This window comes from Aquarana catesbeiana, linkage group LG03, assembly GCF_042186555.1.
Source record: "Aquarana catesbeiana isolate 2022-GZ linkage group LG03, ASM4218655v1, whole genome shotgun sequence".
Lineage (NCBI taxonomy): Eukaryota > Metazoa > Chordata > Amphibia > Anura > Ranidae > Aquarana > Aquarana catesbeiana.
In genome coordinates, this window is record NC_133326.1 from 388,851,620 (window position 1) to 388,878,063 (window position 26,444).

The 26,444-nt window shown below is 40.7% G+C and overlaps 1 protein-coding gene across 1 annotated transcript in view; it reads right to left on the reverse strand.

The window, feature by feature from the left end:
* Positions 1 to 379: 379 nt before the first annotated feature.
* TGFBI (transforming growth factor beta induced) overlaps positions 380 to 26,444 on the reverse strand; it is a 140,888-nt gene continuing 114,823 nt past the window's right edge. The window contains exons 15-17 of the mRNA XM_073620694.1: positions 24,097 to 24,170; positions 11,054 to 11,078; positions 380 to 3,215 (exon numbers count right to left, since the gene is read on the reverse strand). Of these exons, the coding sequence (XP_073476795.1) occupies positions 3,175 to 3,215; positions 11,054 to 11,078; positions 24,097 to 24,170 (140 nt within the window). The 3' untranslated portion in view covers positions 380 to 3,174. The remainder of the gene's footprint in view (positions 3,216 to 11,053; positions 11,079 to 24,096; positions 24,171 to 26,444) is intronic.

Consider the following 26,444-nt stretch of genomic DNA (forward strand, 5'->3'; position numbering starts at 1 on the left):
TTTAACATTTCACCAAAACTCTTTAGGATTTCATTCTACTGAATGAAAATGTTCTTAAGAATTAAAAATTCCTGGACCTGAAATGTGGAACAATTCAGCATACTAAACTCTACTCTGCAATTAATAGGAGTGTACAATCTCAAAAGGAAGAAAAAGAACCTTAACTGCTCGGTGCAAGGAATAGTGAGACAAGATTATCACTTCATCTCATGGAGGAACAGCTCTGCCTAGCAATAAATCCTGCAATGAAAAATTTCTGGCCTCAGCAAAAGCCCCTACTCCTTTTTTTTGTATAAGTCTCAAATTCTATATTGTACCCAATGTATTGTCTATTGTATATGTGAATATCTGTGACATGCAATGCACAAAGAGATAAAAAAAATATTAAAATGTGTTTATTTTCAGTATTTTGTGACAGATGGTTGTGATGAAAATTTTATTATGTCATTCGTTTTCAAATAACTGTAACTCAAATTCAGGAAGATCAAGGGGAACGTACAATCATGACGGCTATCTAGAAACAGCTCTAATTCAATATGGAATGAAATGGCATAGAGAATGTACATATACAAAATATAATTATACAGAAAGAACAAACAATAAAACATTTAATATTGCTGTTGTCACAATAGTTGTAATAATAAAAATGAAAAATGTTTGTGTAAGTTTAAATAGCTTCCATCCCCAGCCTGAATCAGAAAACGTCCTTACTTCCCACAGATGTGCGTACTTGGCAAAGTATGTTTGAAATACCTCCAAAGTTTAAGCCAAAGTCCAGGCAAAAATGAAAACCCATCAATCAAAATCTCATGTAATGGTGACAGATGGGGTTCGCTTGATAAAATGCTGTATTTTCTTTACAGGACACGCATATATTTATATGTTTTCACTACCCCAACCAGAACTCCTAAGCTAAAACTATTATATCAGCATCCAAAACTCAGCTGCTTACTTTCAGAACAGTCATGGCCTGCTCTGATTTTTTTTTTTATGCTTTGTCCAAAGTCTTATTTGGTGTTAGCCATGCTTATGCACTGAGCCCTCAGTTTTGGATCAGGCTATCTGCAGAGACTAGAGATGCATGGGAGATGGTTCAATACAAATCTACGAGGGCTATCTGCGCAGGTGGATTATAAGCATATATGAGTTTGGCTGGAGGATGTACACATTAGTTACATAGTAGGTGAGGTTAAAAAAAGGCACAAGTCCATCAAGTCCAACCTGTGTGTGTGATTATATGTCAGTATTACATTGTATATCCCTGTATGTTGCGGTCGTTCAGGTGACATTAGCAAAGGCTGTATCTGGCCTCCTGAACTACATAAGCAGCTGGTGTGAAGGCTTTATGGTATAGTTTAGCCCAGAAAGTTAGTAACTGGGAGGTAAGTGTGTGCAATTTTTTTTGTGAATTATACTTTTACTTTAAGAAATTCAAAACCATAGCGCTGAAATTGCCGTGTTGTTCTAGTGGTGTAGATTGTTCCCTCTATGTCCTTTTTCAGTCTGACCTGCTACTCACCCCAATGTTTACCTGTGTACAGCAGCTTCTGGTCACACATTCCAAGCTGCTTGTGGTCAGAACTAAACATCTGGTTGCCCTACTCAACAGAAACATCTGCTCATTTAATTATTCGTACAATGAGTAGTTACATATTTCATAGGCAGGTGTTGTTATTCATAATTCCCCAAGTAAATGTCCATGCAAAACTCACATGACTAGTTAGTTGCAAGAAAGGTGGGACAAGCAGTCCAGGAAGTTTTACTGACAATTTTGGAGCTGCTGAACTACATCATATGACCTGAACTAAAATATTTTTACCAATAAACGTTTTATATATTTTTTTAAATTAGCGCCTTATGTATATAAGCTGTGTGTTTTAAGCATAGCTTCTTAATGAATTATAAAATGCTGTGTGAACAGCTTAAATGAGTTTTCAGACTTCAAATAACTTCAACTGGGTATACACTAGTAACATTTTTAACAAACATTCTTACTTAATTTGGGAAAGCATAGCACCAAGATAAGTGTAACGAACACATTACACTTACCTTTCCCTATCCTTTCTGCAAAAACACCTAGAGGTCTTTATTAAGTGTTTACATTGCATATAATACAATTCTACTCACAAAAGGGCCATCAACAACTCATAAGCTACTTGAGAATAACTAGGTTGTCAAAGTGATAAATTAACTTTCACTGGAAGACTGAAAATATCATTACAAACCCTTTAAGATATACCTTTTACTATCTATTTGGACAGGCATGTTGGCTGAATGTCATTCAAGTAAACAATCTGCGCATGTCAAAAGCGGGCTGTATGATTAGTATGATATTTATTGTTTTGATACCAAATGGAAAAGGCAAGGGATGGTGTAATCGAAAAACCACCTGTCCCATAGCAGCTGCATATATTGCTATAATCTACTAGCTCTACTACAGATTATATTGAAGCAACATAAATATATTATTACTAATTAGAAATTTAAATGTGATTTTTTTAAAAACATACTGTGTCAGCTATCTTGTTATCTTTTTAAATGAAAGGGACATTGACAGGTTTATTTACAGATTGTATATTTTTTTGTTGACTTTTTAAAATGTATATATGTGTAATCTTTTCTCTCTCTGTACTAATTGAAATGTTGATCTTGATTTTTTTTATAATGGCTCCATTTAAATGTCTTGACTAGTACAAACTGGCATGAGGGAGGAGGTCACTTTGCCAAGGCCAATGTAAACAAATACATAAATCCTTCCATGAAAGAGAAAGAAAGTCATTCAAATTCCAAAGCATAGATCTGTTTTTTTCACATACAGTATATATTCTGTTCAGTAAAATTACAATTGCACAAAAAACATTTTTCACTTTAAAAGGTACTGTTCTTTTAAGATTTCTTGGCTACAGTTCATGAAGATAGATGTCATCCCAAGAAATAAACACTTTATTGTTAACAAGCATGTTTTCTTAGATTTCCACCATGTGTATCTAGCACACAAGCCTCGAGCAAGGATAACTGTTGAGAGATTTTAGCTAGATTTTAAACGTTTTAAACAAAAAAACATTGTTACTTTACAAAGTCAATGTACTGTAACAAAACGTGGTTTATTTTTAAAAACAAAGAGGCACTTAGGGCAATGGCTGCTTCTTGTTTTTCACCCCAGAGACTTCACTTTTATTGCTTCATTCTAGACATGAGCCGGGAATATGCAGGTGCTGAAAAAGAAATAGAGGGGGCGGAAGCTTTAGTCTTGCAATATAAATAAAAGTGCATTGCAAGTATGATACCTTCCATTTCAGTAGTGGTGGTCCATAATTAATAGTATATGAGCCAAGTGTGGTTGTCAGCTGTCTTTGGAATAGCTGAAAATAGCGTTGGAAACACTTCCTAATAATACTGCCCTGAGGGAGAGACTTACAAAAAAATATCTTGCCATTATTATTAGACACTAATAATACATCATTTGAGCTCAATGTATTATCATCCTCTATGTATGAATAAATACTGGTGGCAATATTGACACCAGGTAAGGATGGGATGCAACCAGATTCATATTGCCCAAATCTTTTGATTGTAGTAATACGTAAAATTATAAATCCTGACTCAACAAGCTTTATGTTAAATGAACAACACCTAGTATTTAAAGTCCCTTTTAAATGTACAAATACCTTTTGATAATATAAAGCTAGAGTGATACTATATCTAGATGCAGCTAAAGCCTTTGATAGTATTAAGGGCATTATTCATGTGCAGTGATTAAAAAAAGTATTTCACCACCTAGTTTATCAAATGGTTTTAAAATTTAAATTAAGATCCCAGTATATAAATCAGAATAAACAACTGTTTATCTCCTCAATTTAAATTACTATGTGGCAATTCGTCTATGATGCCTTCTAATATTTTTTAAAAATAGCTATTGAGCAGCAAAGATCAGACATTTCTCAGACATCAATTTCTTTAAATTCAGTCACATAAGGGAAAAATAACATTATATGCAGGTGATTTTCTTTTGTGGTGATACATGCTGTTCTTTAGAAATGCTGTGACTATCATTTCTACCTTTGGACATTTTTTCAGAATTATTAATTCTGTAAATTAATAATTCTGTATTGTTACCAATTGCTAAACTGATATCTCTTTTATCCAGCTCTGTCACATGAAGGTGGCTACCACTATTAAATATTTAGTAGTGATAATTTCTATAAATCATAAAATGTACAGTGTAATAAATGTTTATTCACATATTGTTACATTTCAGGCAGTGTAATTTGTGGTGTAAAAATTAAAAAAAACACACAAACAGAAATTCCCAGCACTGCCCTAGCTTGTCTACTAAAAAGTCCAAAAAATGTATGAAAAATGGAATGTTTAAAAAAATAAAAATAAAAAATATAATAGATAATAAAAAAAATGATGCACGTGTATGCACATATATATGAAACAGTGCCTCTTATGTACTCAGTGTGGATAAAAAATCAATGAGAACTGTCTGTGGTATCCATTGGACACAGGCAACCTATTCTGGGGTCAGGGAACCCACACTGAAACAGAAGATGGGAAGGAGAGAAAGGCGCCAAGCGACCAATAGTGTAAAATAGTTTAGTGAGTCAACATAGAAAACCAAGTAACAGGTTTAACTCACAAGGTTAACATGGAGGCCTGTCAGTGCCTGGTTAGGCTGTGTAAAGGATCCAGAATGGGATCGAGGGGTGGTCCTTGCCGCAGCGGCAGCCTCGTGCAGACAGTGAAGAGGTCGATAAAGGCACGAGCTGCAGGGAGCCTAATGACAGCTGTCAAAATCTGGAGTGAGACTGACCAATCGGAACACATTTCAGAGGCTAGTGACTAGCCTCTGAAATGTGTTCCGATTGGTCAGTTCCACTTCGGGTTTTGACAGCTGTCATTCGGCTCCCTGCAGCTCATGGCTTTAGCATCCTCTCTCCTGCCTCCACGAGGTCACTGCTGCATCAAGGACCACCCCACAATCCCATTCAAGATCCTTTACACAGCCTATCCAGGCACTGACAGTCCCCCATGTTAACCCTGTGAGTTAAATCTGTTACTTGGTTTTCTATGTTGACTCATTAAACTATTTTACACTATTGGTCGCTTGGTCCTTCCCCTAATTTGTGGTGTAAACTTCCTTTTTCTATAGCTGGCATATCCGGTCTTAGAAAGATAATCTGGTTGTCTCAATTATTATATCTACTTCATAATTCACCAATTTAAATTACAAAAAAACCTGTATAATAAGTAAGGGTATCTGTAGAGATCTTATATAAAGGAAATAAACTCCTAGATTATGTATAAAAATATTTCAGCATCCAACTGATGATGTTGGCATAGTTACCCCTAATATAGGGATATAGTATATAGCTATGCAACTGCTAGATTTTGAAGGCTGTGGTAAGGTGATCCTACTTCTATATCAGTTGATAAATGCATGTGAGTGAGACTTGGAGTTATTAAAGGCACTATAAAAAATATTTTTTTATTCTCTGGGTTATGCCCCAATTTTCTAGTTGTGGAATACAGCATAGAGATTGGCTAAGGAATTACTAGGGACGAGGGACTTACTTGTCTACACCTACAGTATCTGGGGTAATTATATGTATAGGGAAGTGGCAAAGTTGGAGGAATTTACCCTCTGGAAACACTGTGTTATTTTAAGATTAAACCAACTGTATCCCACTGATTCTCTAAAATCATTTCAGCAGCTCTAGGAACAGTTGTCTATACCTAAACAAGTTTCTTTTTTTTGTTAATTCACAATTGCATTTCAAATATTCTCCCAGGAGAAGATAACCCTTATGAAGTAATATAGGATCCCAAGATTACCAATGGCATTCTCGTGAGTGCATATTGGTGAAGGAAGAGGCACCAAAGTCACTTTATGCAGAGAAGCACTTCTGTCACTTTATACAGAGAAACACCTCTGTCACCTTTTATATCTGATATCACCTGGGAATATACCATTATTGGTTGATTTCTAAATTTTTTGGCACATGCTTTGCACTTTACCGACTTTTAGGAGTTTGAATATTCATTAGGTATTTGTGTGATGTAAGATGGTCACATGTTTGATTCATGTTATTTTATACATGGCAATTTATGTATGAAGTATTGTAGAGCTGCACTTTTTATGTATTATTGAGTTTTATCATTGGGTCGGTCACCTTTGTTCTAGCAGCTTCACCTGAAGTGTTTTATTGAGTATGTTAAGAGGCTCAGCCAGCTGCAGTTCAGGCATCTGGGCAGATCCTGACATTATTGTTAGGATCCCTGCAGAACCTGGACTGCGCTGTCTGCAGACAACGGACTTTAGCCCAATGTCGGCTGGATCTGGGTCACAGGAGGGCAGAACTAAATGTACTCCTATGACCCATAGTTTGTTGGCCATAGTTTTCCTTTAAAGGTGATTTCCTGTAACTTGATATAGACTCTCAGAAAGTAACCCAGTAATTTATTGGCTTTAAGACAACCCCTATTAACTTAAAAAAACAGGCTTTCGGGATAGTAATAATTATAATAGATGTGGTCCAGCACAGAAGATTTTTTACATCTTATTTGAAAATATCCTAAGCTGGTAAGATATTGGAAAGATGTTCAACATAATCCATTTTGCCAGCAATCCATATATTTGTATTTTGGGGCAAGTTAATCTGAGATTGGGGGTTAGCAGAACATTGTTTCCTGCTATAAATTTCATTACTCAAAAGTGAATTTTGACACATACATCTACAGTGGTGGATTGAATATCAGCAATCTGTTAACATTTGAAATTAGATGTCAGGACCTGGTTCATCCGCTGGTGGCACTGTGCTTCCCAGAGCAGGAGGTTGCAGTTCCAGTGTCCACCAGCAGGTGTCTCCCAGCAGCCAGCAGTCTCCAGTAACCAGTCCCCACCTGATGCTGGTTGCTTGGAGGGTACATAGGTCTTTTTCTGCTTCAGGGTTTTGCTGCTGCCAGACCTTGTTGCCAAATTGCCAATAATGCCCTGTATCCTGCTTCCTTGTACCTGCTCTCTTTTGTTCATGACTCCAGTTTTGGTTCCCCCTTCCTATCTGCTCCTTGAACCTCCATTTTTTCCTGCTTTTCTCTGTCTCCAATGTTTTATATATTGTATATAGTTAACTATTATGTTTCCTGTTTGTTAGTCATGTATTCTGTCACTGGGGTTTTTGTTAACATTACTTTTACATAGCTCCCAACTGTCCTTGATTTTGAGGGACTGTCCCTGATTTGGAACAAAGTCCCTCTGTCCCTCTTTCCTCCCCATTTGTTCCTCATTTTGATCTATATAGTTGAATATAAAATGCACTATTTATCTTTCAAAAAGTCTTTCCCAGTGCTAAACCTTTCATCCAATCTCTAAATTGCTGCATTTGTAAATTCCAAAAGCCAATATAAAGGAATAGTAGTGGTAAAAAAAAAGCATTTGGGGGTTTAACTAATATTTTTTTGTATAATTCTCCTTTAACCGGTTCAATACCGGGCCTTTTCACCCCCTTCCTTCCCAGACCAATTTTTAGTTTTCAGCGCTGTCGCACTTTAAACGACAATTGCGCGGTCGTGCGACGTTGTACCCAAACAAAATTGACGTCCTTTTTTCCCCACAAATAGAGCTTTTTTTTGGTGGTATTTGATCACCTCTGCGGTTTTTATCTTTTGCACTATAAACAAAAGAAGAGCGACAATTTTGAAAAAAACACAATATTTTTTACTTTTTGCTATAATAAATATCCCAATTTAAAAAAAAAAATAAATACATTTTTTCCTCAGTTTCGGCCGATACATATTCTTCTACATATTTTTGGTAAAAAAAATCGCAATAAGCGTATATTGATTGGTTTGCGCAAAAGTTATAGCGTCTATAAAATACGGGATAGATTTATGGCATTTTTAAAAAAAAAATTATTGATTTTTTTTTTTTACTAATAATAGCGGCGATCGCAATTTTTTTTCGTGACTGCGACATTATGGCGGACACATTGGACACTTTTGACACATTTTTGGGACCATTCACATTTATACAGCGATCAATGCTATAAAATTGCATTGATTACTGTGTAAATGTGACAGGCAGTGAAGGGGTTAACCACTAGGGGGACACAAGGGGTTAAATGTGTTTCCTAGGGAATGCTTCTAACTGTAGGGGGCGGGGACGTACAAGGGGAGGAGACCGATCAGTGTTCCGCTGTTCTGGGAACACAGATCGCTCTCCTCTGAGCTGACAGGACGTGGATCTGTGTGTTTACACACACAGATCCACGGTCCGGCCCGGTTAACGAGCCATCGCGGGTGCCCAGCGGACATCGCGGCCGCCGGGCACACGCACCAGGTCCCGAGCAACGCGGCGCCCCCTACGAGGCCGTCATATGACGTCCACCCAGGATGGGAAATCCCATCTGTGGACGTCATTTGACTATAGGCGGGTAGGGAAGTGGTTAAGGAGGCATGGCAGTGGTGTGTGTCCTATGCCTACATACTTTTTCTGATAGGTGTCCCTCAATCCCATCTCAAAAAGCTGGGAGGTATGCTTTTATGTTTGCTGTGTGTTGTTTGGATGTTTTTTGTTTCACTGTAACTTAAAGGGGTTGTAAAGGCAGAAGGTTTTTTTATCTTAATGCATTCTAAGCATTCTATGCATTAAGATAAAAAACCTTTTGTGTGTAGCAGACCCCCCCAGCACCCCCTAATTACGTACCTGAGCCCCTTCTCTCTACAGCAATGTCCACGAACATCTAAGCCATCCGGGACACTCCTCTTGATTGGCTGAGACACAGCAGCGGCGCCGTTGTCTCCCGCGGCTGTCAATCAAAATCAGTCAGCCAATCAGGGGAGAGAGATTGAGGTCGGGGCTCCATGTCGGAATGTATACACGAAGCTCTGACTCGGCTCGGGTGCCCCAATAGAAAGCTGCTGGCTATGGGGGCACTCGATAGGAGGGAGGGTTCTGGAGCAGCAAAGAGGGACCAGAGAAGAGGAGGATCCAGGGCGCTCTGTGCAAAACCATCTGCACAGAGGAGGTAAGAATAACATGTTTGTTATTTTTAAAAAAATGAGACTTTACAACCACTTTAATCTAACTTAAGCATATATAGTCTGGTCCTCTTTGTGTAGCTATGCAAATTTGGGAATCTCTGTCGTTAAATGATGACATTAGAGCAGTTGATTTTTTATCATGACTATAAAGTCAATTTGTGGAAACTTCTTGGCCAATAACGACTGCAGCGAATCAGTCACTGTTCTTGGATTTTGACAGCCACGGGAGGAGCAGCTGTCAGAATACAATGGCTGCCATGGAGGTTTTTTCCATCTGCACCTCCATCCACATGGATGAGGAAATCTATCTGAACAAGAGAAATCCCAATGTGTATGTCTACCTTTGGAATGCAGGGAAAGACAGGTGAAGGGATACCCTTTTAGTCTAGGCTACAGTTTTTCTTCTAGCTAGCTGAGAGCTATGGCTAGTACCAAAATCTTAAAGTGATACTAAAGTCTCTTTTTTTTCTTTAAAAATAACAAACATGCTATACTTACCTGCTCTGTGCAGTTGGTTTTTGAACAGAGCAGACCGTATTCTCTTCTTCTCTGGTTGCTCCTGGCCCCTCTCTCCTGTCAAGTGCACCCACAGTGCACAGCTTGCTATGGGGGCATCCGAGCCAAGCCACAGCTCTGTGTGTCCATTCAGACATGGAGCCACGGTTCGGCCCTGCCCCCCTCTCTCTCCTGATTGGCTAACTGACTTTGATTGGCAGCAGTGGGAGCCAATGGCACCACTGCTGTGTCTCAGCCAATCAGGAGGGAAAGTCCCGGATGGTCGAGGCACTCATGCCCATCGCTGTAGGAAGATCAGCCTCAGGAAAGTATTAGGGGGCTGAGGGGGACTGCTACACACAGAAGTTTTTTTTTTTTATATATATCTTAATGCATTAAGATAAAAAAACCTACTGACTTTACAATTACTTTAAAGGACCACTACTGCCAAAAAATTGTAATCTGTTTACTATAAGGCTAAAATTCTGTATGGATGCTTGAGTGGATTTGCACATAATGTCAGCTTCAGCAACACTGCAAGTGATAAAATCGTTTTTTATTTTACATTTTTTTTTTACCATATATCATAACACTATCTGTTTTAAATCCAACACTGGTCAAACTAAAAACAAAAAAAAAAAAAAAGCTTTTTTTTTTTTTTTTTTTTTTAATAAAAAAAACAATGTACATTGGTATTACTTTAATCTCATGCGTGACAAAATCTTTTCTAAATCAATAGGCTCATAGTGGAAATTAAAAAAAATAGCTCTTATCCTTAAAAGATTTACAGGTGCCTGAGTTTAAGTGATTAAAACATAATAATAATAATAATAATATATAAAACCCATACAGTTATCAGAATACAATGTGTTTGCCATTTTGTCTCTTCTAGAAAAATAGTTATGCATTGTATTTAAACAGACATTGTCATCTTGGCCAGTTAAGGTAAAGTAACAGGGTATGTGCAGAACACCCCCCTTACCCCTCGACCACCTTATATCAACCAACACTTCCCCACCACTTCTTCTATGCCCCCAACTAAAAAAATAACTGGTGCTTTCAGGGTAAGAGAGAAATAAAGACATCCTCCCATGATGCATTGCTGGAGCCCAGCAGCCAATAGCTAGACCCAAGCACTGTCACCTGTCAGAGAGGGTGATTTTACTGCTCCATATAGGCTCTAATATTGGCAGACACTAGGCATTTTGCTGGTGGCTGCAAAAGAAACAGGAGTGTAACTAGTTGAATTTTTCAACTAGCTGGAATTCTTGCTATAAAACAACATTTTTGTTGTAATTGTAGCAATTGACTGGTTCATCTCTTTACTATACAGATGAAAAAAGTTGGAAATAGTTTCTACAGAAATTCTTATAGTGAAGAAAATGTGTTAAAAAAAATCCTCTCTTCGAATAGGTATTCAATTAAATAAAGAGGAGGGGGTATGGTAAAATGGAAAGTTTGTGTGGTCACAGAAATAAATTAATATTTTAAAGTTTCTTATGCTATGCTTTACCTAATCGAGCGCTCCTTTGGGATATCTGAAAAGAAAAAAAAAACAGATCTGTTACCAAATGTACTTGAAAAAAGGAAACAAAGGCATTCCAGCCTATGACTGATGACTCCATATTTTCCTGTAGTCTGGGAAAGCTCAATAGAAACATCCATTCCACATTGGCAACACAGTCACAATGAATGGCATGCTTACACAATATGTATACAAATGTATTTGTTCTACAAATAAAGCCATACAAAGATAAGACACACATACAAATGTGTTTGCTCTACAAATAAAGCCATACAAGGATAAGAAACAAAATAACCACAGCAAATGTTGTATAATTTTAATTGATTTCCTCTAAGTAAATAGCACCACATGATTAACTTTGTCGAAGGAGCAGCATGCATGTAGTTTCTATTATATCTTGGTTTCTGAGTCCTGAAAAAGGGTCTATTGAGTGTCAGTAACGGTAAACACAAAAGTGGTTAGCCTTTGTTTTATGCAGGAACCAGTGTCAAGTCTTTGTAGACTTATTGGAAAACTCCAGCAGAATTTTGGTAGGAGAGTGTAATTTGTAAGATACAAGTACCTCTATTATATGCTGAGCAGGAAATGCTACAGAGAAAGGCTTTCCGTACAGTTCACCAGCTGCTGCTGGCTTTCTCTCCCAATCCTATTCTTTAAATTGTAGCTGTAGATGTCTACAGGGCCAACACCTTCAGTTCATATAATGCAGAGCAGTAGACCAAAGCTAGAAAACCCACAAGCGGTGGGGAGAGCCAACAGTTCTCTACAGCATTTGCAGCACTTACCTCCTCAAATGCTGCAGGTTCAAAGCAATCAGCTTTGGTGAGTACTTCTTTAATCTTTAATCACCTCAGTATCAGCATGACATCCACTTCCTTCCCAGACCATTTTTCCCAGTTATGCAATAGTGTTTTTTGAAAGAGATGAAGCTTATCTTTTGGAGTAATTTATTAACTTGCAGCGACTGTCTGCCTGCAGCTGCTGTAGGCAAAGCGACGTACCCGTACATTGCTGCCTATTATTGGGGTTTCGGGCATGCAATTACGTGCCCCCCCCCCCCCTGCCTGGCACCCACTGTGTTTGCACACGGCGGGAGCCTGTAAGCAAGTCCCGACCAATGATTCACAGCAGGGACCTGCTGATCAGCTGTGTGCAATCACAGTCCAGAGCTCTTGTGTTGGTAAACAACACAGAGCTCTGTACAGAGGGACCAATCTGTCAGTTTCTCATCAGGGATGAGAAACTGAGAGGTCTCTTAGTAAAAGCAGCACAGTGCACACTGTGCACACATTACACATAGTTAGGCACATTTTTAACTCATTACCAGCCACTCTAATTAGTACAGTGACAGTGTATAGTATTATTACTGATCTCTATAATAATGTCACTGGTGATGTCAGTGGCAGTTAGTTAGTTCACCCCCAGCATAAGTTAGTGTCAGATTGCTCACCGCACTATCGCAGTCCCATTATAAGTCGTTGATCACCGTCATTATTATAATACAAAAAAAAAATTCCAGTGTATATATACCATAGTTTGTAGGCACTATAACTTTCACTCAAACTAATCAATAAACACTTATTGGAATTTTTTGTATCAAAATCTGTAGCAGAATACATTATGGCCAAAATTTATGAAGACATTTTTTTTATTGGATATCTTTTATAGCAAAAAGTAAAAAAAATATAATTTTTTTCTTAAGTTTTCAGACTTTCTTTCCTTTATATCGCAAACAATTAAAAACCCAGTGGTGATCAAATACCAAAAGAAAGTTCTATTTGTGTGAAATAATATACATTTTGTTTGGGTACATCGTTGCATGACTATGCAATTGCCAGTTAACCACTTCAGCCCCGGACCATTATGCTGCCTAAGGACCAGAGGACTTTTTCCAATTTGGCACTGCGTCGCTTTAACTGCTAATTGCGCAGTCATGCAATGCTGTACCCAAACGAAATTTGCGTCCTTTTCTTCCCACAAATAGAGCTTTCTTTTGATGGTATTTGATCACCTCTGTCATTTTTATTTTTTGCGCTATAAACGGAAAAAAAACAAAAAATTTGAAAAAAAATGATATTTTCTACTGTTTGTTATAAAAAAAATTCAATAAACTCAATTTTAGTCATACATTTAGGCCAAAATGTATTCGGCCACATGTCTTTGGTAAAAAAAAAGTCAATAAGCGTATATTTATTGGTTTGCGCAAATGTTATAGTGTCTACAAACTAGGGTACATTTTCTGGAATTTACACAGCTTTTAGTTTGACTGCCTATGTCATTTCTTGAGGTGCTAAAATGGCAGGGCAGTACAAACCCCCCCCCCCAATGACCCCATTTTGGAAAGTAGACACCCCAAGGAAATTGCTGAGAGGCATGTTGAACCCATTGAATATTTATTTTTTTGTCCCAAGTGATTGAATAATGACAAAAAATATATATATTTACAAAAAGTTGTCACTAAATGATATATTGCTCACATAGGCCATGGGCCTATGTGGAATTGCACCCCAAAATACATTCAGCTGCTTCTCCTGAGTACGGGGATACCACATGTGTGGGACTTTTTGGGAGCCTAGCCGCCTACGGGGCCCCGAAAACCAATCACCGCCTTCAGGATTTCTAAGGGCGTAAATTTTTGATTTCACTCCTCACTACCTATCACAGTTTTGAAGGCCATAAAATGCCCAGATGGCACAAACCCCCCCAACTGACCCCATTTTGGAAAGTAGATACCCCAAGCTATTTGCTGAGAGGCATGTTGAGTCAATTGAATATTTTATATTTTGACACAAGTTGCGGGAAAGTGACAATTTTTTTTTTTTTTTTTGCACAAAGTTGTCACTAAATGATATATTGCTCACACAGGCCATGGGCATATGTGGAATTGCACCCCAAAATACATTTAGCTGCTTCTCCTGAGTATGGGATACCACATGTGTGGGACTTTTTGGGAGCCTAGCCGCGTACGGGGCCCCGAAAACCAATCACCGCCTTCAGGATTTCTAAGGGTGTAAATTTTTGATTTCACTCTTCACTGCCTATCACAGTTTCGGAGGCCATGGAATGCCCAGGTGGCACAAAACCCCCCAAATGACCCCATTTTGGAAAGTAGACACCCCAAGCTATTTGCTGAGAGGCATGGTGAGTATTTTGCAGCTCTCATTTGTTTTTGAAAATGAAGAAAGACAAGAAAAAACTTTTTTTTTTCTTTTTTCAATTTTCAAAACTTTGTGACAAAAAGTGAGGTCTGCAAAATACTCACTATACCTCTCAGCAAATAGCTTGGGGTGTCTACTTTCCAAAATGGGGTCATTTGGGGGGGGTTGTGCCACCTGGGCATTCCATGGCCTCCAAAACTGTGATAGGCAGTGAAGAGTGAAATCAAAAATTTACGCCCTTAGAAAGCCTGAAGGCGGTGCTTGGTTTTCGGGGTCCCGTACGCGGCTAGGCTCCCAAAAATTCTCACACATGTGGTATCCTCGTACTCAGGAGAAGCAACAGAATGTATTTTGGGGTGTAATTTCACATATTCCTATGGCATGTTTGAGCAATATATCATTTAGTGACAACTTTGTGCAAAAAAAAAAAAAAAAAAAATTTGTCTCTTTCCTGCAACTTGTGTCACAATATAAAATATTCCATGGACTCGACATGACTCTCAGCAAATAGCTTGGGGTGTCTACTTTCCAAAATGGGGTCATTTGGGGGGTTTTGAACTGTCCTGGCATTTTATGCACAACATTTAGAAGCTTATGTCACACATCACCCACTCTTCTAACCACTTGAAGACAAAGCCCTTTCTGACACTTTTTGTTTACATGAAAAAAATATTTTTTTTTGCAAGAAAATAACTTTGAACCCCCAAACATTATATATTTTTTTTAAAGCAAATGCCCTACAGATTAAAATGGTGGGTGTTTCATTTTTTTTTTCACACAGTATTTGCGCAGCGATTTTTCAAATGCATTTTTTGGGGAAAAAACACACTTTTTTAAAATTTTAATGCACTAAAACACACTATATTGCCCAAATGTTTGATGAAATAAAAAAGATGATCTTAGGCCGAGTACATGGATACCAAACATGACATGCTTTAAAATTGCGCACAAACATGCAGTGTCGACAAACTAAGTACATTTAAAAGCCTTTAAAAGCCTTTACAGGTTACCACTTTAGATTTACAGAGGAGGTCTACTGCTAAAATTATTGCCCTCGATCTGACGTTCGCGGTGACACCTCACATGCATGGTGCAATTGCGGTTTACATTTGACGCCAGACCGATGCTTGCGTTCGCCTTTGCGCGAGAGCAGGGGGGGACAGGGGTGCTTTTTTTTTTTTTCTTTATTATTTTTTTTGCTTTTTTTTATCTTATTTTTAAACTGTTCCTTTCTTTTTTTTTTTTTTTTTTTATCATTTTTATTGTTATCTCAGGGAATGTAAATATCCCCTATGATAGCAATAGGTAGTGACAGGTACTCTTTTTTGAAAAAATTGGGGTCTATTAGACCCTAGATCTCTCCTCTGCCCTCAAAGCATCTGACCACACCAAGATCGGTGTGATAAAATGCTTTCCCAATTTCCCAATGGCGATGTTTACATCTGGCGAAATCTAAGTCATGAAATGCTCATAGCTTCCGGTTTCTTAGACCATAGAGATGTTTGGAGCCACTCTGGTCTCTAAACAGCTCTATGGTCAGCTGGCTGAATCACCAACTGCATTCTCAGGTTCCTTGTTGAGACAGGAGAGCCAGAGAAAAACACGGAAGACGGTGGGGGGGGCATTCCCTCCCACTGCTTGTAAAAGCAGTCTAGAGGCTAATTAGCCACTAGGATTGCTTTTACATGAAAGCCGACTGCTGGCTGAAAAGAATGATACCAAGATGATACCTAAACCTGCAGGCATCATTCTGGTATAACCACTCAAAGTCGTGAATGGCGTACCTGAAGACAAAAAAATGGTTAACAATAAAACACAGTAAACGGTAAAGTATAAAAAATTGCATACCTGAAAAGCAAGCATGATAAAACATAATAACAATAAACATTGCAAAATAGAATACAGTAAAAAAGAGCAGAACAATAGAGAGAGAATAGAGAGAGAGAGAACAATAAAACGACAACTATTTTTTTTTATTTTATATATTTTTATTTATTTATTTATTTTTTTACACTTTTTTTTGTAACTAACTTTTATAACTGTAACCGGTTTCAGGTTCGGGTCTCTCAAAATGCGATGGCATCTTGGGAGACCCTGTGAAAGTGCGCCTAGTCTGTGCAATGCTGTACCCTACGCTAACACTCAACTAGTGTATGGTAGCGTTCAAAACATTCACCAATGCAAAGACCAGGATTGTCAGGACAGGAGGGACAATAATAGCGGGTGTCATGCCTATATCCACGCTTGCTGCAGACACAACATCTTTTTTGGGGGGGTTCGTTGGGTAGGGGTACTTGGGAGGACATAAAGAAAATGCCTCTCATGCAGCTAACTGCATTTGGTTGGGGATGTAAATGGGGGAATTACGGGTGCTGCAGAAGTGGTGGGTTCCCAATTAGGATTGGCGAATGCAGCAGGAAGGGCATGATGGGCACGACGGGCCTGTTTGTCCTCTTCTTGGTGGCAGCGGGACAATACTTGTGCTTGCCACCTCACCAGCTTGAACTGCACTTATGGGACTCGCCACGTCACCAAGTGTTACTGCAGTGCTGGTTTGACTATGACCGGGGTGTACTAGGCCGCTGGTGCTTGCCAGTTTACCAAAATGCTACCAAAAAAAACTGTTAGCGATCGCAGGGATCAGGCCTGACTCTGCGAATGCTGCAGTTATGCGTTTAGTGTTTTGTAAGTGACAGTGATCGATCGATACTGCATTGGGTGGGCTGGGGTGGGCTGGGCTGGACCGGGCGGAGGGGCAAAACGCAGGTGCTAGCAGGTATCTGGGCTGATCCCGCTAACACTGCGTTTTTGGGAACCCTAAACTGCTGGGGACGCTAGTATAGATCTGATCGGATAAGATATTGATCCGTTCAGATACTATACCACTAAGGGAGGCGTATGCTGCGTGCGTGGGTGTTAGCGGTACTGGCGCCAACCTGACACTGCCTGGGGCTGGTGCTTGCCAGTTCACCAAAACGCTACCAAAAAAACTGTTAGCGATCGCAGGGATCAGGCCTGACTCTGCGAACACTGCAGTTATGTGTTTAGTGTTTTGTAAGTGACAGTGATCGATCAATACTGCACTTGGGTTGGCTGGGCTGCGGCGGGCGGAGGGGCAAAACGCAGGTGCTAGCAGGTATCTGGGCTGATCCCGCTAACACTGCGTTTTTGGGAACCCTAAACTGCTGGGGACGCTAGTATAGATCTGATCGGATCAGATATTGATCCGATCAGCTACTATACCACTAAGGGAGGTGTACGGTGTGTGCGTGGGTGTTAGCGGTACTGGCGCTAAACTGACGCTGCCTGGGGCTGGTGCTTGCCAGTTCACCAAAATGCTACCAAAAAAACTGTTAGCGATCGCAGGGATCAGGCCTGACTCTGCGAATGCTGCAGTTATGCGTTTAGTGTTTTGTAAGTGACAGTGATCGATCAATACTGCACTTGGGTGGGCTGGGCTGGGCCGGGTGGAGGGGAAAATCAGATATTGATCCGTTCAGATACCACTAAGGGAGGCGTATGCTGCGTGCGTGGGTGTTAGCGGTACTGGCGCTAATCTGACGCTGCCTGGGGCGATGCATATCACCGCCGGGCGATCAGGGGGCTAAACCTTTATTCGGTAATAAACAGCGGGTGCCCTGACACTATAAAAAATAAACGAACTAACCAGCGTCACCCATAACGGTTATACGGTGATCAGTGGTGAAAGGGTTAACTAGGGGGCAATCAAGGGGTTAAAACATTTATTAGATAGTATATGGGGGTCCCTGTCGCTATAAAACGCTAACGGCGAACCTAAATATTTACGTCCCTAACTAGCGTCACCAGTGACACTAATACAGCGATCAGAAAAATGATCGCTTAGTGACACTGGCAGCAGGGGGTGATCAAGGGGTTAAAACTTTATTAGGGGGGGTTAGGGGGGTACCCTAGACCTAAAGGGAGCTAACCCTAACTGACCTAACACAGTAACTGTCACAAACTGACACCATGCAGTAATCAAAAAAAAAAAACTGCTTGGTGTCAGTGTAACAGGGGGGGGGAGGGGTGATCGGGGGGGGTCGGGGGGGGTAAAGGGGGGTGTAATGTGTGCCTGGCATGTTCTACTGTGTGTGTGTGTTTGGTGCACTCACAGTGAAGTCTTCTCTCCTCGGCGCTGGAACGGAAACTGCCGAGCCGAAGAGAGATGACATCACATCCCCTGCCTCTGTGTACTACACAGAGGCAGGGGAAGAATCTCATTGGCTGGGAGCGATCGCGAGGAGGGGGCCACGATCGGATGGCCTCCCCCTCATCACTGAACGCTCCCAGACCAAAGGCGACCGCCGCTGGCACCGGGGGGTGGGGTCCGTTCGGACCCCCCACCCGGGGGAAGGCAAGGACGTATATGTATGTCCTTTTGCCTGCCCGTGCCGCTCTGTGGACGTATATCGTCGTGCGGCGGTCGTCAAGTGGTTAAAGTAGTGTAGTGCTGAATAGCAAAAAAATGGCCTGGTCATTAAAGGGGTAAGCTACCAACAAAAATTGTGATTGCTTACATTAACCTTTCATCTTTAATATATCTTCATCTACAATATATTTTCATTACTAATAGATAATGATTAGAGTTGCTTCCTAGGATAAAGTTTTAGGTTGTATTTTTATTAAAACATAGGTGTTGACGCAGATACCAGTATATTGCACTGAATCCTTCCAAAGGCATTATGATTAGTAGCATTAAAATGCCCACAATCATTGGTGATCAGTAACATTTTAACTCCCTCCTGCTACGCCATTATTGATGGTCAGTAGTATTTTAATCCCGTCACACCGCCTCCTGGCCGCCCTTAGGCGTGCTTTATTGCCAGGGAACAGAACGGTTTCCTGATAACTTAACTGCTTTGATTGGCTCTCCCGCTGCCTCCCGGTCAGAAGCTGTGACCAAAAGCTGTAAGGGACAGCTGGGTCAATGTGTTGGAAGTGTGCTTTCAGCTTGCAACCTCAAACCACCTTGCCATGAATGCATATATGTGGAGGCCATGCGTTAAGGCCCACTTTTCCTGCCACTACATACAATGTTGTATATGCATAATGTAGTCAAAAAGAGGTAAAAAAACAATCCCACAATCATTGGTATTCAGTGGCATTTTAAATCCCCCACTATGAATAAATATAAGCCGGCCACTGTTTAGGACAGCCCTTCTCACCTGTTGTGTTGCAGTACCCGGGGGTGCCATCTGGGCCAATCAAGGGTGCTGTGGCAAAATGCCAAAAACTGCACCAACAAAGGCAGGTGGATCAAGTAGCTTAATCCAAGCTTGACCTATTTTACATTTAGAGCCATAGGTTGCAATACAAATACAAGCCTGCTAGCGTCCCACCAGCCAATGACATCATCGGTTTCTAAGGAGCACGTCAGGCACCTGTGCGGCGTCTTTGAATTTCCCTCACCTGCTTCCATGGTCACTAAGGGAAGTATGGGTCAGTGGGGGTGGGGGAGATGGGCGGTTGGGATACCTGTGGCTCTCTCCCTTGAGGTAAACTTTGATTTCTTCTCTCTTGTGCCCTGTGCAATTAATTGTGGGACCGAGCTTTTCTGCTGCTCAGCAGCTTTTCCTTAGTCAGCCAGAGCTGATGGGTAGGTCCAGGGGTGCAGCCAGCTCTTTCCCTCATCACATAGGTGGCTGATCCAGAGATAGCAGCCCTGTATGTCTTCCATCTCCAGCCCTGTCGTAAGTGTATGTATGCTCACTAAATGCCCTGCCACTACATACTGCTCAATGACCACTCTGCCGCCAGGTACTGTTCACTGACTGCCCTGCCACTACATACTGCTCACTGACCACCCTGCTACCATGTATTGCTCATTGACCACCCTTCCACTACATACTGTTCACTGACTACCCTGTCACAACATACTGCTCACTGTCCTACCACTGAATACTGCTCACTGCCCACCCTGCCACTAAATACTGCTACCTAACTGTCTTGCCACTAAGTACTGCTCACTGTAGTAGTAAGTATACTGATCACCTTGCTACTATGTACTGCCCACTGACTGCTCTATCAATTCATACAATGCTCCATTATCACATTTCCACTGTGCTGCTCACTGACTATCCTGCTGGTATGTATTGCTCACTGACTGCCATACCACTATGTACTGCTCACTGACCTCCCCACCACTGCCTACTGCTTAGTGACTGCCTTGTCACTACATACTGCTCCCTGACCAAGCTGCCACTACATACTGTTTACCAACTTCTCTGCCACTACATACTACTCAATGACCACCCTGCCACTACATACTGTTCACTGCCTGCCCTACCACTACTGCTCACAGACCGATATGCCACTGCATACTGCTCACTGCCCACCCTGCCACTACATACTGCTCCCTGACTGTCTTGACACTAAGTACTGCTTGTTGATTACCCTGCCACTATGAACTGTTTACTGATCACCTTGACACTACGTACTGCCCACTGACTGCTCTATCAATGCATACTTCTCACTGAGAGCCCAGCCACTACGTACTGCTCACTGACTACCTTGTCACTGTTTACTGCTCCCTGCCACTGTGTACTGCTCCATTACTACATTACCACTGTGCTGCTCACTGACTATCCTGCTGGTATGTACTGCTCACTGAATGTCCTACCACTATGTACTGCTCACTGACCTCCCCACCACTGCCTATTGCTTAATGACTGCCTTGTCACTACGTACTGCTCCCTGACCAAGCTGCCACTACATACTGCTCACCAACTGCCCTGCCACTACCTACTACTCAATGACCACCCTGCTGCTACATACTGTTCACTTACTGCCATACCACTACTGCTCACAGACCGACATGCCACTACATACTGAACATTGACCACTCTGCCAATATGCACTGATCACTAGCTGCCCTACCACTATATACTGCTGACTGATCTAAATATTGTACAGGTACAAGGCAACTTTGTGTCACAAACTATGCACCAATTGTGCGAGGGCCATGTTTGCCCACATATGGATGCACATGTTTTCCATACATCCCTATACAGGCAGTTCCATTCATGTAAATTGGAATGCAGCGGCTGCATGGACACAGCCACTGCTCCCAATTTTGTGGGTGCGGGTTCCTGAATACAGACAATATGAGTTCAGTGTCATGCACCTGCATGAAAGTCAAATTGGGCGCAGTGGCTGTATTTGCACAGTCACTTCAGATGATTGACATGAATAGGACTATCTGCACGCAGATGCAGTGGACAACTGCATAAGGGCAAATATGGCCCTCACATACGTGTAGGCTTAGGTACACTCATGTGAACTTAGACTGGTGTGCCCCGAGACTGTGCATAATTTTAATTTTAAATGGTAGCTTAAAAGAAATACTGGTTTAGGGGCTCCTGTATTGAATTGAATTATAACTGTACTGTTTGCCCCCATGTTGTAAAGTGCTGCGCAAACTGTTGGCGCTATATAAATCCTGTATAATAATAATAAAAATAATAATATTGTGTATGATCAGGTAGGAGCTAGTACAGCCCAGGTGGGGCAGTTTGTTTGGCACAAAACTGGATGTGACAAAGTGGTGAATCTGTGCAGAGAAAGGCTCAGGGACTACAGAGTTCTGATAGCCTGGAGGCTCGAAAATTTCTGTTTTGTTGTTGTGCTGAAAATCCCATGCAAGGGTAACCTTGTGTGAATTTCTGAGTTTTACTTTTAAATAAAAGTGGGCAAATAGTCCTAAAATGTACTTTACTGACTGTACTGAAGTTGATGAAAAGCACTACATCTTAGTGAACCACCCACAACTGATATTTGCTGCCTTTCCCTTTTGAATACATACTGTACATTTGCATATGAGTACCAACCTTTCTTTGTCTCATTCCTTCCTTCGCTGCTGTATGTATTTACACTTGTGATTATTGTAGGCTACATATACTGTACAGCTGAACAATTTTCAGGTGTTTTCAGTCATTTTAATTTAAACATTTTGAAGTATTTTTTTTAAGGGTATTTCAAGCATTTTGTATGTGTATCCCACCTTCAGGCATTTTTGTTTTAGCCAATTAAAAAGCACTGGGGAGAAAAGAGCAGTTCTAAAAGGCCAAAAAAAAAACTGAAATATGCCTGGAAAAAATGATTGATTGATTAATTAAAGCATTAAAATTCATCCCCATTGAAGTCAATGGGGCCAAAAATACCCAAATCTGCCTCAAAAGTAGCTCATGTAGCTTTTAAAGTGTCAAACATTGAGCTACAGAAGGCTGAACACTCATATGTGATTGGCCACTATTGATATACATGGTATTTTTGATGATGAAGATTTTGGACCTTTGAGCTTCGAACTACAAAATGCTTGACTGAGAATGGAGCCCTGAGAATGACATGATATACGCACTCATGTTGTGTCAAAATTCACTACACACAAACATACTACTTTAGGTAAAATTGTCTTATGCAATTATCAATGATCTTACTTTAAAACAGAAAACCTTTACATTTAATTTGCAACAGATGGGGGAATCTACTTCCCCACTAGACATATTACTTTGGCCTGGCACATATTTATCAGTTTAGTATTGAAGACAGTTTTTATGCAAAACTACACAAAGTAGAGTATAATGTAAATTCCATATGGCCAGTTAAAGCAGAAGATTTGAACTGGAACAAAATAAGTTACTATCATGTTTCAAGATAATATAATTGGTAGTTCTAAATGATGTTACCTTTTTAATGAGAAAGTCTTCAGAAGGTCTATATGAAATCTATAAGTGATCTCAGGGTCGGGACAAGGGCAGGGCAGAAGGGACATGTGCCTCAAATGCAGTGATGTAATGTGGAGGGGGCACCAAAGGTGCAGCTAGCATCGTGCATCCAGGGCACATGCCCCACATCTCCTCCGTGGTGCACCAGGTCCCCGGTGCTGTTATTGCCAACACCCACAGCAGCCAACATCTCTCCCTGCAGGCTGCCACCTATGACAACACTAAAGCAATATCAGAGCTGAGGGAGAGAGTCTGGGAGGAGCTCTGGCATTGAGCCACACTGTATCTTAGATCTGTAATGGAAGCAGAGATTTGAGGGGGGAATAAGAGGAATTATGGTGGCATTTGTACTGTAAAGAAGGAGGGGGGCTTCGGAAGGGATGGATATGAGATGTGTTTGGGGGGGGGAGAGGGGATGCAAGAAGATTTGTGCTAGAAGAGGGTGTTAAGGGGGATTGTACTAAAAGGAAGGAAGGGGGGATATAGGAGAGGGTGGATAGGATCTGGGCTTGGAGGGGAGTTTAACAGGATTTGTGGTAGAAGCAGTGGTTAGGAGGAGAAAAAAAAATGTTGCAGGGGTGGGGTGAGAAGAGGATTTATGTTATCCTGGTATATTTACTAGAAGGCAGGAGAAGGGATTTGGAAGAGGGTGGATAGGATCTGTGCTTGAAGGAGTGATTTGGGAGGGGTGTAAGAGACTTTGTACCAGAAGGAGCGGTTGGGGGAGAAGGATTTATGCTAGAATGGGGATTGGGGGGGATAAGAGAAGTTATGATGCTGTTTGTACTAGAAGTTGTGGATTTGGGAGGAGGTGGATAGATTTTGTGCTTGGTTAGGGGGAGAAGAAGGATATAAGAGAATTTGTAACAGAAGGGGGGTTGAGGGGGAAGGATTTATGCTGGGAGGAGGGATTTGTGGCGGAATAAGAGGATTTGTGCTAGAAATGGGTTTTGGAAGGGGGAGGATTTGTGTGTGGTGGGAGTAGGGGTGGGGGGTTGGGGGAAACAGAGAATTTGTAGTAGAACATTTTTACCTAAGATTTACACATTTTTCTAATTGGAGTCACAGGAATAATGTTTGAATCCGGGGGGGGGGGGGATATAATTATATAGTCTCTTCTGAAATTTACCTTTGAGTATGCAGCTGCTTGCCTCAGGATATCGAGCCCAGAATCTGAGAGTTCATCTCCTCGTTCTTGGGACTCTGGGGAGTAATAAAATATAACAAAATAATTAAAATTACAAGATCTTCACTTTGTATTGCTGTAAAAGGTAAAAGTTCTTTGCAGTCCAAAAATGTTTGAGATTCACATGAAATACTTTATATGCACAAGAGTAATTGCAGAATGAAACAGTTTAGCTGCCTTCAGATGCCCAAACGTGGCCTGCCCTTCGCATTCAATATAGCCATGGAATAATCTTGCTAACTACAAATAGTCACCTTAAGGTGAACATTTCCAGTGGGCAGATATGCTTGTTGGTGCTTATGAAGCAGTTAGGGGGTCACAAAACGACCCTTTTCACACTGATCTGCGTTTTTTCCGCAGTGTGGGATCAGCACAGTGTACCCATGGTTTCTGTTCAGATTACTTGCTATTTGCCATAGACTTCCATTAGCTTCATGCAGGACTTTTGGTGCTCTTTCACAAAATGCACCAAAACATCCTGATCTAATGGAAGAAGCACAGGTAGCCTGCACAAAAAATACAGGTACACTGCCCTGCACCCGCACTGCAGAGAAACCGCAGTGCATCAGATTGAAAGAGGCCTTAGTGGTTTGTCTTTTTTGAAGAGGGGGCCGACCACTTCTGATAACAGAGTATACCTGTATATCAGGAGAAGTAATTAGTGTCTCACTAATGTGATCTGCCTAATATTGTCAATATCCACAAGACATAAACTATTAGTGGGACTACAATTGTTAATTAGATGTACAATATATGTCTGTATTTTATCCCATATAGGTGTGATCTGGCCAGACAGACATGATGGATCTTTCATGAGCTTTGTTTATCTATTTAGACAGACTTTAGTTTTTTAGGCACCTGGAGAAAACCAGACTCAGACCCCATACACACTATTAGATTTTCTGCAGATTTTTGTCTTCAGATTTACCAAAACCATGTAGTGCAAGGGCTTGCCTGATTGTATACAAATTGAACGCTTAAGGTTTGGGTAAATCTGAAGACAAAAATCTGCAGAAAATTTAATAGTGTGTATGGGGCCTTACAGTCAAGCTGTTGGCAGCCTGTTTAGAAAAATGGATATTTAACTAAATATAGTAGTACATTCTTTTGTAATTCCTCATTGCTCTCATTCCTTAATGAAGAACTTTGTTTTTAGATATATGTTTATTTTTCTGTCATTAGATGCAATCCAGAACTTCTATGTAGATATTTTACTCCCTCTTGCATGCATAACATACTGTTATACTTGAAAACAGAAAACCCTTTAACATTTAATTTGCAACAGATGGGGGTTCAACTTCCCCCACTAGACACATTACTTCGGCCTGGCACATATGAATCAATTTAGCATTGAAGACAGTACTGATGTAAAACTACGCGAAGTTGAGTATAATGTACATTCCATGTGGCCAGCTAGAGCACAGACTTTGAACTGGAACCAAACAAATTGCTAAGATGTTTATTTAAGATAATATAATTGACAGCTCCAAAGTATCTTACTTTTTAATGCGTTAGAAGGTCTCTATGTAAACCAGATTTAATTGACTCTGCAAATTTGATTAGCCAGACTAATGACTTTAATGTATTAAACAAAATATGCTGCATACACTTTGTTGGCTATTAGCCATCTAATGACATAGTCCTGTAAATGTAACCTACATTAGTAATAGGTTTTATTTCTTTCATTTTGAATCATTCCAGTCATTGGAAAATCTATTTTATCCAGTGTATGCTTGCTTGTTATACAAGCTTTCACTGCACTCATAATACAAATAGCGGCATTAAAGTGGAGTTCCACCCAAAAATGGAACTTAAGGGAGGTGACCCCCTGCCATGCCTCATTTGGCATGTAATTTTTTTTTGGGGGGGGAGCCGTTACCCTCTTTCCAGAGGGTTCCAGCTCCCACGACCTCCTAGCGCACCGCGGCACCCGAAGGGAGATCACCTCTCCCCCCTCCCTCTTGGCCAGACACGGTGCGGCTCACGCATTTGCAGTGGGTGCCCGGCTGTGAAGCCACAGTCGGGTGCCCACACTTACAATGCCGGCACCGCAGAGAGGAGGGGGAGATGAGCGGGGCTTCACTCCCCTGCATTGCTGGACCCTGGGACAGGTGAGTGTCGGATTATTAAAAGTCAGCAACTGCAGTATTTGTAGCTGCTGACTTTTATTTATTTATTTATTTTTTTTGCAGAACTCCGCTTTAATGTATCTGTTTATTTCCCAGTAAGCAACTAGTTATACCCAATGCACTTATATTCAATTAATTTCCATTACTTTTCTAATGGAAGAA